General features: G+C 36.6%; 1 protein-coding gene across 1 annotated transcript in view; it reads right to left on the minus strand.

Moving 5' to 3' along the window:
- Positions 1-16,974, minus strand: part of LOC104523902 (collagen alpha-1(IX) chain) — a gene marked incomplete at its 5' end in the record, with an annotated part of 44,352 nt that extends 27,378 nt beyond the window's left edge. The window contains 16 exon segments of the mRNA XM_029084661.1: positions 1-29; positions 1,743-1,796; positions 2,021-2,074; positions 2,195-2,248; positions 2,430-2,483; positions 3,023-3,076; positions 4,528-4,581; positions 6,978-7,031; positions 8,321-8,374; positions 9,089-9,145; positions 9,249-9,281; positions 10,997-11,050; positions 12,713-12,766; positions 13,142-13,165; positions 16,248-16,283; positions 16,874-16,974. The exon segment at positions 1-29 is cut by the window's left edge and continues 10 nt beyond it. Of these exon segments, the coding sequence (XP_028940494.1) occupies positions 1-29; positions 1,743-1,796; positions 2,021-2,074; positions 2,195-2,248; positions 2,430-2,483; positions 3,023-3,076; positions 4,528-4,581; positions 6,978-7,031; positions 8,321-8,374; positions 9,089-9,145; positions 9,249-9,281; positions 10,997-11,050; positions 12,713-12,766; positions 13,142-13,165; positions 16,248-16,283; positions 16,874-16,974 (820 nt within the window).
- Between the last annotated feature and the right edge of the window lie 1,799 nt (positions 16,975-18,773).

The raw sequence follows: 18,773 nt of genomic DNA on the forward strand, positions 1-18,773 counted from the left end.
CCTTTCACACCTGGAGAGCCTGGTAAACCCTGAAAGAAATAACATTAACAGTGGTTATTTGTTGTTGTCCTGTTTTTTAGCTAGAACAGAGCCGGGTTTCTTTTCAGTAGCTAGAATAGTGCTGCATTTTGCTTTCAGCCTGGGATTTGTTATGAGAGAAACACTGATAACTTACCAGTGTTTGCATTTTTTGTTGCTGGAAGTGAAGGACTTTGTGTTCTGTACAAGCACAAGATCTAAGGGGGTGAGGAATATTTAAATTAATAAGCTAAATTGACATTTGGATATGCCAATGGGGTATTCCATATCATATCATGTCATGTCCAGTATAGTAGTGAGGGTCTCTTCCTCTTTCAGCTCCCTCTGGCTTTCGCTCAGGCTGTCACTCTTCCAGGATTGCAGTTTTGGTTCGGGATTGTCGCTCCTCTGGGATCGGGCCGGGCTTGGTCGGCGGGTGGTGAGCAGTTGCACTGTGTGTCAGTAGCTTGTATATTTTGTTACTGTTATCACTATCACTACTATTTTAATATTGGTATTATTAAATTGTTCTTATCTCAGCCTACAAGTCTCCTTATCCTTGCCCCCCCAGTCCTCTCTACTGTCCCCTGGGTGTGGGGGGGAAGTGGGTGAATGGCTGCGTTGGCTGCTAGCCAAGGTCTAGCCCAGTGAAACTATCACAGTCGTTAAGGGGATTGGAAATGGTGTTAAAAAGCATCTCTCTCTTGTTCCTACTCCCTCTACTTGATATTGAAGTACTTTTACCCAATAACGGACCACGCTTGAACTCTTTCTATTTCCAAAGTAACAGATAAGGAGCGTTATTCCTACTTAATAAATTGTCAAAAGGAGCATGGAAAAGTGAAAAGTTGTGGTTTTTTCTGGCTTAGACTAGAAATAGATTCTCAGTCACAGTATTCTGGGACTAGAGATAGAGAGTTTAACTTTTTGTACACATTCCATCTCCTCCTCACTTCTGTACAACAGCTCCTAGCAAGTATGCTATTAGCAAATTTTCTACCAAGCTTAAGAGCTCACATATTTCTTTCCAGTTCTGTTTTAATACAGCTCCTTCACTATATCCTCACAGCAATTATTCCCATAGCATAGTGTTTCAAAGAAGTTTCTATTTAGCTTTTGACAACTGGCACAGTTTTCAAACTTATCCAGTTAACGTGTGAGGATTACCTTTAAGAGTTCATAAAGCACTGCTGATTCCCTAGAACTTCACCACAGGGGATACACTAGAAAACTCTGCCCTTCCCTCCCCCTGCCAAAAGAATTATGAGTGTGATGCATTCCAGATGTTCTGAGCCAGCAGAATACCAAAAGGAGATGACTGTTCATCTAAGGTATGTTAGACTAACAGGTCAGCTCTTCCAGCTCATCCTGAGAATAGGTTTGGCCCTAGTCAAAAAACTGAGACCAGCTCTAATTGCAGGGTCATACCATAATATCCACAGAGTCTCAGATATGAGAAACCCTAAAAGAACTGCATACTGGCCACAAACATTTTGTAAGACCAAGTTCCTCACTACAGAACAATGAGGAGATTTAGGCTTTTGTGCAAAAGTTTTGGATACATATAGCAGAATTTCCCCTTGGATTACACATACTCTTCCTGGACCTTTTCCTTAGGTTTTCACTTAAATTACTCCAACATCAGCATCAAACTAACCTATATACGGCCTTTCTGTGGTTTGAACTGAGCTTAACTTTCAAAGGTACAAGTACCAGATACTTACTGGCAGTCCCTGAAGCCCTGCATCACCTGGAGCTCCGGGTTTTCCTGGTTCACCCTGAAAAACATTTTAAGTTGTACTTTATGCAAATCAAACAAAAGGGAAAATTTTATTTCTGGACCACAGAGCTGGAGTACTTTTTCATCTGTAGGCTGGGAAGTTCATTCCATTAGCCTAATAATGTGCATAGAGCCACAGGCAGTAGCACAATAAAAAGCAACAAATGAGTGAACAAATCTAGGGCACTACCAAAGCTCAGATACATGCCAACTGTGCCTTACTTTTGCTCCAGGCATCCCAGGGATCCCTTCCCGGCCATCAACTCCTGGTAAGCCCTTAAAAGAAAAAAAAAATAATAAAAAAAAATTAATGTGTTGCTGGAGAGATTTCACTGAAGCACTCTGACATACTAATTTGCATGAAATAAAGCAAATGAAGAAATTAAATATACATACAGACTCTCCTTTAGGCCCAGGGAGACCATTTATTCCTCTTGTACCTTGAGGGCCCTAAGAATAATAACAATAATTTTAAAAAATGAAAATAAGCACATTGACAGATGCAAAGAATGTCAACACATACTCATTCAGATATGCATTATTTTGAGAGTAACAATTATGCTGTAAGTTTATATGCTATAAGCAGCCAATGTTTGCAAGTCAACATGAGCTGAAATTTGTCTGTGCTCACCCTTTCTCCCTTTGGACCTGTCTCTCCCAGTGGACCTCTCTGTCCTTGATCCCCCTACAAGGCAAAAGGAAAAAAAACACTAAATATAAGCTTTATAATATAAAATTTAGCTATAAAACCAGAATAAACTTACTGGTATTTATTAGCTAAAACCTCCAGTAAATCCACAACAGTACAATTCACACTTGGTTAAAGCAGACATCTTAAACTCATACTATATTTAAAAATGCAGATTCTTAAAACTGCAGCTGACAGCTACCTGCCCTGTACAGTTTTTGTTCTAATAAATTAATATTTTCCAGGTTAAAACCTGAAAAATTCCAAGCCACCCTAATGCACAGTAGCACTCAGAAAGAAGAGGTAACAATAACACATAATAACACATAATAATGTGTTCAACTATCCCATAATTCCTTGGGGACAGTAAGAGATTCTGGACTTGATAGCACTGTCATATCATTTATTCACTTGTGTGGAATCAATGGAATTGGATTAATTGGAGGCTTTTCTGATTTACAGCCACAAAGTTTCAGGACTTAGTATCTAACTGGGTAGACCCTGGGAAGTATGTGGCTAACACACACTCTACTTACAGGTGCACCAGGAAGACCTTGGGGACCAGGCTCACCATCAAGCCCACGAGCTCCCTACAAAACAAGCAGATACCACAAGATATTAAAATGAAGTGCTGGAACACTAACACGCTCTCTCCTGGTTTGCTGGGAGTTGCAGATTCTCTACAGCTGAGGGGTTTTTTAATAGCTTTAATTTAAAAAACAAAAAGACTTACACTCCCTCCTGGTTCGCTGGGAGCTGCAGATTCTCTACAGCTGAGGGTTTTTTTAATAGCTTTAATTTAAAAAACAAAAACAAAAAAAAACACTCACAACAAAATACAGAAATTTCTTAGGTTTTTTGTGGAGTTATGAAAGCTAATATTTTTTAACTATAGAAAAATGTCATTCAAAAAATGACATCCAGTTCATTCTCTAAAAAAGTCATATTGGACAGCATGGAGGTAGACCTTTTCATGCTACTTCAGAAAATGCCTGTGTCTTCCTTAATAATACTATATCCTTCACCACATAATAGAATAGCATCAAAATGTGAACAGAAATCAACAAGTGCAGGGCAGCTATTTTGATCATATTTCAAGGAAACAATGCAATTGCTACCCTGCAAGCAATTTCAAATGGAGAGGGAAAAACAAATGTTTTCAAAAAGGTTTACAGAGAATAAGGAACTTCTTTGTCAAACAGACGTAGTAAATATTTCAAACAGACAAAACGGCACAAAAATGTAGGCAAATAACTATAAAGAATTAGAAGATACAAAGAAAGACAAAAAAGCAAAGTAAGATAGTAATAGGTTAGCAAATGTGTCTGAGAGGTTAGGAAGGATCGTTCATGAGAAGATTCATTATCAGGACAAGTTTGATGTTTCTGAACATAGACGATCACAGAATAAGGTTTCTGTGATTTCGTTTCTGGAGAAGGAGACAATGGCATGATTGCTACATTCTACTCCTTCCAGAAAGAAATGTAACAGCCAGTTTTGAAATAATAGTTAGAAACAGTTTGATGAACAGCAGGAAAATTACCCAGGAAGTCAGAGTCCATATAAATATGAATCCCACTGGCAGCAATTTAAGATACAAAACATGAAAGAGACAGAAAGAATGGAAAAAGAACCAATTCTCAATAAAAAATCCTGACAAAAACTGGGACAGTGGAAGCAAAAGGTTTCAGGAAGATGCAAATCACAGGATGGACTACTTAATAAATTTTAGCTCTAAATAAAATATGCTACAGTTTATAACTGCTGTAACTTGCTACCCTGCTAACTACCTACTTGCATATATGCCAAACGACTATAAACCCAAGGGTCAGAGGGAAAGGTGTGAAGAATACATGTACTTCATTAATCAGAAGGACCAAGCTGCCTTTCCTTCTAATCAGAAGTACAGTAACTATGGAAATACAGCTAGCAGGAGAAAGAAAATGCAGGGGGGAAAGGGAGAAATTTAAATAAGCTTTAAAAACATTCAGGTGTTTACTTTTTTTTTTTTCATTTTATGGAAAGAAAGGTAGATACTCACTTTGTTACCTTTAGGTCCCATTATACCAGTTATACCTCTGATACCTAGGATGCCCTGAAAATGAAAAGTATATTCAAATTATGCTTAAATGTTTTCATCAGAACTGTCCTAGTTTTCAGGCAGAAGAGTTGAGAGTTCTACATGCTTTCTTTATGCTTATTTTACTATTTTCTTAGTATAAAAGGAGAAATTCAGCTACTTCTGCATTAGAATGTTTAATTTATATTGTAATTTGATATTTTAGTTATTTAAGGCTTTTTAAAAGAATAACAAAACTATCAGGTTGAATGGTACAACCACAAATATGCCTTAAGGACTGAAAAAATCCACCGATTTCTCTTCTTGATTACCACAAAGTTGAAGCCTTCTCCCTGTGCAGCCGGTGTGAGTGGAACACGTGAAAGCCAGATTTGCAAAAGTGATAAGGTCTCTTAGGTGGGGTACAGGACAGGTGCAGAAGAAAGGTACCATCAGACCTGAGAGAACTCCAGAGGTACAAAAAATTGGGCAAGGTTTTTGAGAATGAAAGTGCTAAGTTCATGTGACTGCCACACCTGAGAGGCTGGACTGAGCAGACATCCTTGTGCAGCAGGATGTACCATAACTATCATCACCTTCTTTCAAAATACAGTCTCATGGGAAATATGGGACAGATAATTTTTTCCTCTTCCTGAGAGACTGAAACTACATGTCTCCTCTCTGCAGAGAGATCAAACCCTGCTGTCCTGCAACAAGAATGCATTTCAACTGTGGTAATGAAACAGCTACAGGCTTTTCAATGCAACATAGGCAAACCTACTCCTTGACTAGACTCTAGATGGGTACCCCTTTCACTTGCTCAGATGGAATCTTGCACAGAACATTTAAAGCTTTGTCAGCCTAAAATGTGAGAAAAAGCATGATAATGCAATAGTGACTACAGCAGCCCAACAACGGAGAGACCCAGCCTAATCCTTGTTCCAAAATCAGAGATGGAAGTAGGCACACTGCAGTACCCACTACTTTCCATCAAAAGCAACACCTCTCCCAGAGGTGACTATCTTATGCAAGTCTTCTTGTCAATGCACTGCATAAAAGTGTTGGATTGCAGGTGCTGCTGTAAAGACTGGATGCCTAATCCCTTCTATGGATCTGAGCCTTACATTCATTTATGTAACATGCAAAAAAATACAACAGACTGTACAGCCTCTCCATCTGTCCCTCTAAAGCCTTGGCCATCCTCTTTTCCATAGGTTGTCTTTCTGATATCACTTTCTGCATATTATAATTCCTACATTTTAATAAGAAACAATTATTTTAAAGCTTGTTAGTAAGGTCATCAACTGGTGAAACAGTGAAGTGATACGAGTAATGCATTAAAAAAAAAAGGCCAGGAAAGGAGTAGGAAAGTCAATCTCTAATTGTTTTTTAATTCTACTGTGTTAGTGATAAAAAGAACTTTACCAAACTGAGTTAAATTAGTTTGTCCCATGGGCTCTTCGGACAGCAGAAGCTGCATCTTACACAAGTACTTTCTCTGCACCAGGGATACTTTTTTCAGCATGAAACATAAGGATGACACCTTTTCTTTTACTTAGTCTCTGTTCTTTCTTTATCTTTGTCTAGTCCTGATCCAGAGGTTTATGTTATCTTATGTTTACAGAGAATTCTGTAATTTAGGATTTGGATGTCATGTGCATCAAGGTAAGCTGCTGTATAATATCACATCTGGACACAAATGACATTAAAGAAATAGGTTTGTACCTAGGAAAAAGCTTAAGATCCCATCAGAAAATAAACTATAGAAATTAAATGTGTTATGCCTGAGGCCTATGCCTATTTCTCTTCCTCAGAATGACCCCTTTATTCTTTTCCGTGCTGCCTGTTCAGCTGTGGTAACCATAAGAAGAGCTCCTCACAAGGAAACAGGCTAAGCAGGTATGGGCCAGAACAAGGAAGTGAAGCAGGAAAATCATAGGTTTGATTGAAGAATGCTTCTTTTGCATGCAACAAGACAAAAAAAGAAAACTAAGAAAAAAAATATTAAAAAAATCTGTTCTTCATTGGTTGCTACTTCACCCTCAAGTCTTAGCTAAGCCTGAATTTCACAGTTAACCTTGTTTTAAACAAACACTAGCTCTGCAAGGACAAAGTCAGAGTCATCAAAATTATGGGAAGGCTAAGGGAAAAAAAAAACCTACCTGCACAGTCTAAGTACAACACATAATTTAGGACGTGGATTACTTTTTAAAATAAGCCTTTCCCTAGAACTATTTAGAGTTTCATGCCAAGCGATAAAGTAGATTTTTGGAGGGACTTAAATAATTCTATTTTCACTCATAGACAATATGGCAGAATAAAGAGAAAGGTGTGTGGAGATTTTATTATATCTGTTTTCTTCCAATAAGAAGAAAAAAAGACATGACATAACAAAGCAAATGAGTAACACTATTTAAGAGGAAATACTTTACTGGAGGGCCTTGAGCTCCCACTTCACCACTGGGTCCTTGGTCCCCTTCTTCACCCTGGGAAAGAGAAGGAATACATCTGTAGCTAATCCATACCATGCATATTGCTCTCCCATCATAGGAGGTACATTTACTACTTACTGTTTTCTGTCACCGTGTCCTGATTGAAGGAAATCCAAATTAAGCCACACTACTTCCTCAGAACAGACGGATACTCATTTAGGTTCACATTCCATTCAACTATTAGTCAAAAGGGTAATTTCAAAGTAACCCCAGTATAAAGAAGAATAATGATATTTTACTCTTAGTCTGTCATTCATTTTTTCCTTGACATTAATCTCTTTAGGCTTTCTTGTTCTTTTAGACTAAAAGTGTCATACAGGTATACTCATATGTGTGAATGGACTAGATATGATAGTAGCTCTGCATCACAACACTACATTGCACTTCAAAATTTTTTGAAAATTAAAATGGTAAAATGCCTTATCTGGTCAAACCTCTACTTGATTAGATGATAACCTCTCTCCTACAATGACAGTGCCCACTAATGGAACAACTGTACTTAATGCTAGCTTAATTTGCAAAAAGGAATTTGGGAGCATAAGACAATTGCTCAACATCCAGGAAAAAAAATAGGTGAGCTGTTTCTAGTAAACCAATGTTCTTTTCAATATGCTTAGGAATAGAGAGCAGAGGTTTTTTAAAAAACTTTTCTCTGATTTTTCCCCTCCAGCATTGAAGCACAAAGCAAGGCAGAGCAAATCTTCTCAACTTTTTTTTACAAATATTTCAATATGAAACAAGGTTAATTCAAATGAAACACCTTAAAAGAGTTCATATTTCAGTATTCAAGCTGAATCAGACTTGGCCTCTTTACTATAGTTATAATTCTTCCTTGCCTATGAACTTAGACTGTGTCCTTCCCCCTCAAATACATTTTTCCCTCTGATTCTTCCTGTTACTACTCATCTGTATCACAGCTTAATTTACGTGGTAAATCCACAGAATTCTTCTGAATTTAAATGTTTGGAAATTTTCCAGTTAATAAATTTTACTTCAATTTTTACCATGAGTTCTATAATAATTAAATTAAATTATAAAATAAAAAGCAAGAGGAGTATGATTTCTGCATCATAATAAATACAGAGTATATGTGAATGAAGAAGAGAGATATGCCTTTAGCTACTCTGGAGCACGATATGTAGCATCTCTTCATGCATTCTGCTAAAATAATTAACAGCCCTAACAAAATATAATACTATTTTTGAAGAAGAGGCTAAACTACTCTTAACTTGCTAAAAGCAAAAGTAGTTTTTCCTCTTTCTTTTTTTTTTTTTTTCTTTTACCTTATAACCTTGTTTTCCTGGTTCACCAGACTCTCCTTTTGAACCTTTCTGTCCCTAAAATAAATATTTTAAAAAAGAGACAGAGTATTAAAAATTTAAATACTGATTTTTGTGAAACAGACAGACTCATCAGAACTATCCTGCTGTTCCCTCTGCAATTCCCATTCACTAATGCTTCCTCACCTATCTAGTTAACACCACATATTAAGTACCATGTTCAAAAAGACCTGCTCCTGGATCTAACAAGGCTGTATTTCTAGACAGGTTAGTATTTCTTCTTATGTTACCCCACAACAAATTTCCTCAGCCAACAGCATTCCTAGAAACCAAAAAAAAAAAGATATATATATATATATATATAAAAACTTAGATAAAATCGGACTCAAAAGGTGTTCATTTCAATTTAGTATGTTAAAAGGTCGCCCAGGAAGACAGAAAGAAGGAAAAAAGACTAAGGATTTGGGGGAATATTTAGAGTTTCTGGAGTCAGACTAAAAATGGTCCAGAAAGTGAATGAAGAAATTCTTCACATACTCTAATCCTTTCAGGACCACACATAATTTTTACCCCGAAGATTATTGCAGCAGCAAGAGATTTCAACAAGAGGTTATTTTGGCAGTCAAGAGTTGAAATAACCCTCAACATCCACACTGATGCAAAGTTTTTTGAAATTAACAGTGAACTGCCTTTCTGTAAAGACAGCAATGACCCTGACTGTCTAGTGACAGTATCTCTGTAAGGAATGCCTGAACAAACAGATTCTCTTACCTTCATTCCCATTAATCCAGCATGTCCTGGGCGGCCAGGTGGACAAGCATTGGGACACTGGAAAAGCATCCACATAGTTACCACCACACAGGTTGAATAAAGTTGTCCAAGATTATTTTAAAAAAAACAAAAAAAAATAAACCATGGACAACTATCTTACCAGTGGATCACCATCCTGCAGGCCAATTGTTCCCTAAATTAAATGAAATTAATCAAAGTCAGTAAAAGAGAAATAACCAGACCTGACTCATTAGACAACACAATCATTAGACAAAACAGAAAATACTACTGTCTAAAGCTGGAATCAGAAGTATAATCAACCAAAGGATCTCCAACGGGAAAAGCACCTAAACCACAGCATTTTATTGTAGGATTGTCAGTGCCTGCAAAATCCTGTCCTCTAACTTACATCAACTTTTCCTGAAAAATAAAATAAGCTACCTACAACATATTTTCTATTAAATACAGAGCAAATATAGCCAAACCCCATGAATTTCCAACAGAACCCAAGACAATTTCTGTGATAAGGATAACTTTTACTTTTCAAACTTCCTACCATTCAGCAGAAGATTCAGATCTTTACAGAAAAAATAATCTTCCTACAATACAAGTATTGGTAGATGAGGGAGATGTCTGGCAGTTAATGGTATTGCAATAAACTAGAGACCATTGTACAGTGAGATGTACTCAGTGGGGGGAAGGCCATTCTTCATATTAAATCAAATACTTGATGGAAGCTAACAGGAGGCTTATGAGGCACAACAGGGAGAAATATCATTTCAAAGCAGCATTTCAAAGCATTCTTTAAAGCCCAGTGACATGGAGCATGCTGTTTCAGAGAGAAGCACAGGAGGGTTTAAGCTGGTCTCCTTTTCTACAGAAGGATTTAAAGAAAGCTGAGGGTATGTTTGGGTCCATAATGTCATCAGCTGAAGTGGGATTGTGACACTTTAGAAATCTAAAAAGGACAAAACTGCCAAGGGATAGAAGCAGCATACGCCATTATTGACAATTTATTTTTACTTCTTTCCTAAATCCTCTTCTCCAGTTTACCATTCACACTTTTTACAGTGCCTCTGCCAATTCTCTGACAACTTTCATGAAAACGAGAAACATGGCATAAAGCAAGCATATGGATTTAGGTTCTGTCCAGCAGAGGAACAGCACAGCTTTTACTAAGACATTAGTATGACATGTTTCCCAGCAGTTTGCATTTCACAGCACCCAGCCTCCAATATGTTTGCAAACGCTCCATTTTATCTCTCTGGGCAGGTAAATGGCTGCAAGACAAATGCATAACACATCCCTTCTTCCCTGTGGCTCAAGGAACATAACCTTTCCCTTAGATAGGCAAAGCAGTGATGTAAAGCTTTCTTATGTCCCTTGCAGGCAGCAGGCTTAGTTGCAAGAAAGATATTAGAACTTAACCCACTTGGAAGGATGTATTTCTGGCTCATGAGGCAAATATTAAAAAGTTCCCCTCCTAACAGAGAAAAGTCTACCTCTGCTGAAGTACAACCAGTGAGACACAGCAAAGACTACATTTACAGTAATACTAGAATGCACGGGGAAGTTTAAAACCTGTAAAAGTGACAGTTTAAGACTGTCATTTGCAGAAATGGGAAGATGTCATGACAGAAGTTACACAGTTTGTATTTCAAACTATCTTTTATAACCTTAAAGACTAGAAACTTGCTTTCTAAATGAAAGATCAAATGTTGATATGATTAAATTAGTTGCATCTCAAGCTTTGAACAAAAACCTCTAGACATTATGAATTAATATAGCCTGCTGAAATCCTAAAGTCAGGACTCAGCTGTAGGACTCAGCTGTAGGACTTGAGTTTTGTTCAAGCAGCAGCAACAATACACAATTAGACATAAGCACGCATTAAATGCAATTACTTACGGGAGGACCTGGTGGTCCTGGTGGCCCCGGTGGGCCTCTTTTTCCTGGATCTCCCTAAAAAAGGGTAAAGTCATTTTGTCAATTCGCAGTAATAATGAAAACCAGCAGTTACATATCCATACCACACAGCAACAGTGAGAAATTAAGAAGCTACAGCAGGACAGGCTAGGCAGCCAGTTAAAGCCTAAGCCCACAACAAGGCTCCCACAGTAGAATGAGAAAAACATTTTTTTTAGTAAAACAGGAGCCATGTTGTGGAATAGGAGTGACAAAAACCCAAATAATTTTCAGCTGCTTCAGAAAGCTGAAACATCTGACAAGATCATCTATCTCATAACTGCTACTTAAGTGTCAAATTAAATTAATTCTAGTAACTGGCAAAAATGCCCAAAGCAGAGAGGAAAAAAATTCCCTTTTTCAAAGCCCAAGATGAATTTACCAAGTTCAAATCTTCTCCTGTTTGTGAAGTTTTGATGTCCAGTTCTTTCAGAAGTAAAGACTACACAGAACCTCTGCAAATTATTTTTCTGAATGCTTTTAACTAAAATAAATCTAATATTCTGACAGGGACCACCTTTTAACTTAATACTGTCATTTCAATATTATCTTTGATACCCTGTTAAATTATAAATGAAATTAACAAGATGAATACAGAAAAAATATTCACCAATTCTCACAATGCATGAGATCTAGGTTTAAAAACACTAAAAAAGGAATATTTCTTTTAGACACAATGTATAATTACATTGTGGGACTCATTATCACAATGTGTTGTGGAGGCCCATGATATAAATGGATCCAAAAAAGGACTGACTACATTAATGGAGAATAAGCTCATATATAGCTTTTGAAAAAGGCAGCACAGATGCAATTTCTGATTCAGGCAGTCTCTGAACTGCCAACTGCCAGAACGTGGGACAGCATGACAGAAAAATGTGATCTCACAAATAGCATACATACTTCCCTAGGTATCCATTATTGCACTTTCTACAGACAAGACAGTGAGCTAGATGGATCATCTGCTGAAACAAATTAGCAGGGTGTTTGTTTTTTTTATTATTATTCATTTATACGACTGAGTGCAACACACAGGGAGAGGTATGCACGAAAAAGTAAGCTTAATTAAACAAAAACCTGATGCTATTTCAGACTTCAAGCAAATTAACAACTGGTTTCAGGAGTCAAAATACGACTGAAGCTGTGCTGAAACTGAATGCAGGGTTTATCAGTAAGGTCAGTAAATGAAGTCACACTTCAAATGAGATGAAGAAGAAATACTGAATTGCCACGTTCAGTGATATGCAAATGGAAAACAGAAATAGTATGTGGTCATGTACAACAATGTATAGGTGAGAAGACAGGAGTAAAGCTAAAGTTTTGCATGTAATGTTAAGTTTTACCTTTCCTGTACTTCTGGCAGCTTTGCTTTTTGATTTTAGCTCTCCTCGAGTAAGAGGAGAAGTGGAGTTTGGAACACTATATGAAACATTCAGTTCTAATCTAACGGGTGGCCCTGACTTAGTGCTATTGTTCCTTATTTCTGATGAGCTTCAAACACAATCCTTCCTCTACCAGTGATCACTGCAGAGGAAAAAAATATGTGCTGGATAACCCAAGTAGTGTTTAGGTGGCACAGTATTTATTCATTTTTTCTAGAAGTACCTTCTAGCAATTGAATAAACCTACATTTTTAGCAAACATGGTAGCAGTACTTACAGGTGGACCAGCACGACCTACTTCCCCAGGAAGTCCTGCTGCACCAGCTGGACCCTATAACAACCAAATGAAATAGCATTTTTAGACCACACAATACCTCTATAACAACCATCCAACGAGTGAGAACATGTAATTCTCTCAAACAACAAACTGTGCCTTCAGACACCAGTATTCTTGCCCCATATACCACAGATTTAAGCAACCTCAGCAGTAGTTGAAGAAAGCATACGTAGCAGATGTAGAATATTAGGATTAAAACAGTCTCTTTTTTCACTGAATTACTTTTCATTACAGTATAACAGCTGATTTAATATTTATTGTCTAAACAGATTAATTAAATATTAATAATACATTAAATATCAATTAAGTATTAATATTTAAACAGATTCATTAAACAATATATTTAAGAATTGTAAAAGTAATACTTACAGGTGGTCCAAGAAGCCCCTTGCCCTGTGAAATGTGAAAAAAGGTTAGAAATGTGGGTGGGGATCCACACCGAGCTGTTTGCCAAGAACAGAATATTTAGGATAAAAAAGGTACAAAAAACCTGATGTTTGACTCTGCAAAATCATTTTGAAACCCTGTTTAATGATCATTAAATGTAAATTTTATTACTAGGTAATCAATATCAGGAGAAAAATTAAATTAAGTTGCCTTGCAGTAGCATTTACTTACACATTTTACAAACATTAAAGTCTTTGGGTTTAGCTAATTATCAAGTACCATCATAAACACATCTATGCTAGAATCATTTCCTTCTAACAGTGCATTTAAATTTATAATAAAAGAGATTTTAATTTTTTTTTTGCCACTGCTTCCCCAAGGTCTAAATCCATTAAAACAGCACTTTTTGGTAATCAGAAAGGACACCAAGCTGTTCTTGTTTATGTTTTCCATCAGCATTGCTCTGAATCATTTTAATGAGAACTGTCCAAGACACAAATGTGTTTCTGCCTATTTGGACAACTCACTCCCTCTAAGAAAATCGATCACTCAGTCTTGCATTACTAAAGCGAATGGATAATTTTATGAAGAACAGTGACAATGATGTTTATGGAACACTGGCATATAAAATCACAAACAAACTTAAATCTTCAGGAGATTTGACATAACAAAGCACCTGGGCTGAGTGGAGTTAAAAGCCACAGAATATCATACTGGGATTGTATCTGCAAGGTTGTGTTTAGAAAACTTGACATACGCAGGAAAAATTTCAAGCATTTGTCAGAGTCATTCCACGTTAACCATTTAATACACAGCAGAAAGTAAACTCCTTCAGCTTGTATAACCTACATAATTCCTTTGCTATTACTTAACACTCCCTAGCTGCAATTCATTTTATACACTTCTGTATTTGATTATACAAATCAAGCTTTCACTGCATCACCTATCTGGAACTATAATATCACCTGCCATTTCTATCTCTTTTTTTGGGTTTTGGTTTTTGTTGTTGTTGTTTTTTTAAATTAGGTTCCATGACACTAACCTTAATCTCACTAAGATGAGATGACTGGTGTTGGCCATTTTGTGAAACTTCCACTAACTGCTCTATTTCTTCAACAGCTTAAAGCCATTAATCAAAAGGAAAGCCTGTATAGATGGAATTTCCCCAAGAGATTTATTTTGAGCATTTATCTTTCCATATGGATTCAGTATGTACGAGTTAACAATCATGGAGCTACAAAATCAAGCACTAGGCTTCTTCCTAAAATGTGAGGTCTAAGGATTAACCTTAAGCTTAATAATTACAAGGGTAATGACACAACATGACTAAGTATGTCTATCTCTTCTTTACCTTTAAATAACTAAGACTTCCCTTTTCCTCATTATAAATATTCCTGCAGATTCACCTTTAAATACAAGGTACAGCTGCTTATTAAGCAGAGGCAGAACAACTCCAAAGGCAATCCCTGCTAAGCTTCACTGAAGCATCAGCACCTTATGAAGACTGAAAGTCTCAGGGCAAACAAAAATTGCTAAACTTTGAACAATGGTCCAAAATCTCATCAGATTTATTGCTTTTCCAGTCTCAAAACATGGTTACAAAACACCTGAATCAAACAAGTGCTGCTCTGAATGAAATCAGCATTCTACCTTGACAAGTTGGTCCAGTTTGCCGCTTTCCCGTAGTAACTTCTCCACTTCTAAGTTGAGATGAACCCTCTTTAGGTATATTTTATATACCCACTTTTTCTGAAGGCTCTTAAATTATTCCTTCTCACATTAGTCTGTTAATGGTGAGGTAAAGTCACGTGTATTTTCCCCAAGTCACTTTTTATTTCCATTGACAAGCTAAAATACTACAATATTTTAACCTAGTATTTCAGTAATTCAGTTTTAATTCACCATTTTTTCTTCTCCCATAGCACTTCTTTTCATGTACACTTTTTTCCATAGCCTCTGAGTAACATATCTGACATAGTTAAGCTATCTCTTCATTCCAGCTACACATTTTAAAATGCATTGCAAACAACCTAGAAATTATTTCCCCATCTACTTGACAGCAATCTGACTAAATTTAGCTCATCTATTGAGTCTACAGATTGACCAGCCATTATAAAAGTATTACCTATTTTCCAGATTTTCAGGTAAGAAACAGCATCCATGAAAATTAAACGCAAATGTCCACACAGACTGATTCATCTTCAGTTTGAACATTTCTATAATGTAACATCTTCAAAAATAACCTTACAATTTCCTCTTTGGCCAAATATCAAAATTACGGTTTAATATAAATTTAATGGGAGTTAATGGGACAGGGTCAAAAATACAAAGATACAGTCAAAGACGCAGAATTTCAGAGCAAGGAGTGCTACAACAGAATACAATTACACTTCTATTTAATTCCAATAATTTATCCAAATAATCTAATTTTAAATTAAATTTTAATTATATGCAGCCCTATTACAATTTCATGATAGTCATCTTGTCCCAGTCCTCATTTTTCTTGAGGTTTTCCTGGTCTTCTATATAACCTAAGTTTCTACATGCCAACCACCATTTACTTCTTCCAGTCCACAAAGACAGAAGTTAAATCCACCTGCATGCCAACTGGAATAGTACTCTTTGCCTGTCCTTTCTCGTATGTTGTCTTGTTTTCATATGGAACAGCACAGGAAGTCCCATACAGCATTTACACTTCAGTGATCCCATTTAAACACATGGCAAGGAGCTGAAACTGGAACAACTGTAGACTAATTTATGCAAATAAATAAAACATGGGCTCTCCGGCCTCTACAACATTTTCACAAAGAGATGGAAAACAACAGCGTGTCCAAAACTTGTGACTACACCGCACACACGCTCCTTTCTTTTCTACACCATACAAACCAAACACGGCCTTTCAGTAATAGCTGCAAATTTTGATATAAAGACAAAGAGATTCCTTAATGTAATACTTTAATATCTTATGAGTTCTTTGAAACCTCAGAAATAGTTTCTGGCTTTTCTTCACTACATCTAATAGCAAAAATCCTTCATATTGATACTTAAGGTCTAAAAGGCCTCTTCATATACTAAATGTATTACTTACTGGAAGTCCACGAGCACCTGGCAGTCCTGGCTCACCCTTTAAAAGATAAAAATTGAGTTTTTTCAAGAGGTATTAGCATAAAGTTTTGTAAAGAACACATGGGAAGATGCTCTCACGTTTTGGAGGGTATAATTTAGTGGATGTATTCTGCAAGTATTATTCACTTCTATTAACACTATGTTGGTTTCAGACTTGATTGAAAGACTTTCTCAATATTAAAAAGACACAGTGTCAGACCTTTTTTCCCCTCAGAAAAAGTAATTCAAACATGCTGGTTACTCTGACTTCTGATGTCTATTTCATTTGGCTGATTATTGCTGAAATCAGGTTTCACTGTTCTGGTTCCCACTGCATACTACTAGGACATAACTACAGTGCAACAAGATGGAAAGAGCCTCATGCTCAATTGTAATGTCACCAGTGTAATGCCACCAGTCCTTACTGCTGGATGGTGGGATGGAAGTTGCTTTGTACCGTGTGAAAAGGGCCCAATGGGTCTTTATTCTATAGATGTTTACTATTGTAAGAAAGGCTGCAGCACCTCATTAGTTGCATAGAGACAAACAAAAACCCTGCTTAAAAAAAAAACCAACAAACTATAATTTGATACATAATTTTGTTCTTACCTTCTGTCCTTTTGGTCCTGTGGCTCCACGTGAGCCATCAGGTCCTGTGAATCCCTTTGGAAGCAATGTACACAATGTTAATGCAAAGGCTACCAGGTTTTCTTAATCACAACAGAAAACATAAAATATAGAACAATGAAGGTATTAAATGACATAAGTAACTGCGGGAGACTTACAATTCAAATGCCCATTTACATGTACAGATAGAACTGCCCAAGTTCAAAGTACTAGCTTCTGGTGACAAACACCAGTGTCTGGGATACATGTCCTTAAAAAATTACTCAGTTAAATCACAATCAAACTAAACATGTAATCTCACATGATCTTATTTCCTCTCAATGGCAGATTGATGAATTTAGTTCATGGCTCAGGTTAAAAACAACTGTCAGTGTTTTCCGTTTCAAATAAACCATTCATTGACCAAAAAAAAATAAAAATTACAAAGCTGCCAGGCTGGATTTGAGGTTAGTCTTTGAACCACAGTTGCATATCTGGCTAAAATTAAAATGCAATCATGATATTGTAACTACAAATTCATTTGGAGTTACTTTCTTATCTTTGTTTCCAAAGTTTTAACCAGCTTATATGGCCTATAAATTTCCAGATATCCACATTAAAAGTCCTGCTTTTATGTTTGTCCAGTACTTTTCTTTTTTTGTACACTTCCAGCAATTCAGTGTTCACCCAAAGGGGTCTTTTCTCTGATAATTTGCTTTTGAAAGCTTACATGATCATTACAGGCAATTACTGTACAGTATCTTTACTCAGTCTATTAAACCTGACACTGAAATAGTTTGTGAAAGAAAAAAAAGAGATTTTAAAAGTCAGAACTGCCTCACTAATTAAACATGGAAGCAGGTATTATAAATCTAAAACCCCAATTAAAAGTTGAATGCACAGTAGGAGTGCAGTAAGGTCCCACATTTTGTCTTCAAGTGAAAAAAAAACCTCACCATTTCAGAACATGGTATTCTAGTGTTACAGTTTCACTCATCCACTACTATGTGGGAATATGCAAGTGTGAACAAATACCAAAAGCTGAGGAGTTGAAAATGTTCTGTTTCACCTTATTGCGTTACCATGAATTCTGGCAAGGAAAAGACAACCATGCCTTAAGGGAAAAGTACAAAAGGCAATAATTTTTAAAGACCTGCTTATGGGTTTTTGACATGTACAAATGGGTTGTGGTCCTGTATTGTTTTCAGGAAAAAACGAAGTGGTACAAGGTACCACTCATGGCAAGCCCATTTCCTCCTACAGATTTGAAATTTGAATAGTTTAACCAAAGACTGTTTCAGCTCCATGTCCACCAAATCTCTTTTCAAAAGCAAATTAAAAATTAACCTCTAATAGTACTGCAATCTTCAATAAAAATGAGGCTTTTTCATTTATATAATTTGCAATATTCTCTAATACAGTAGTTTGTTGTAGATAATCTTTATTTTTAATGTTTTAAATTATAAAAGTATTCTACCACTTATGTAAATTAAACACGAGCTTTCCTACCTCCTGGCATAAGATCTAAGCTCTAATGTAACGATCTTGCTTCGTCGCAAGAAATGCTTTCAAACACTGCTCTCAAGAGAATCATACAAAGAGTTTCCCAAAAACATATGAAGGTGTTTTTACTGCCACTAATTTATTCAAGAGATACAACCTAACAGGCTGGCAACACTAGGTGATGTTGAAACTTTATTATTCTATATTATTTTCCACAGAGAAAGGAAGATACATCCGCGGGTACAGGCTCCGCAGCAGCTGAAGTCTGGGAGGTCGGTATTTTGGGTTGGGTTTTTTTAGTAACACTTCATGTAACATCAGCCCTGTGGAGCTGATCGCATTTGCTTTTTCTCCCCATTTTCTCCATTTTATGGAACGAGCCCGGCAATTACCCCACACC

The sequence above is a fragment of the Antrostomus carolinensis genome, unplaced genomic scaffold, assembly GCF_000700745.2.
Source record: "Antrostomus carolinensis isolate BGI_N321 unplaced genomic scaffold, ASM70074v2 scaffold1204, whole genome shotgun sequence".
NCBI lineage: Eukaryota > Metazoa > Chordata > Aves > Caprimulgiformes > Caprimulgidae > Antrostomus > Antrostomus carolinensis.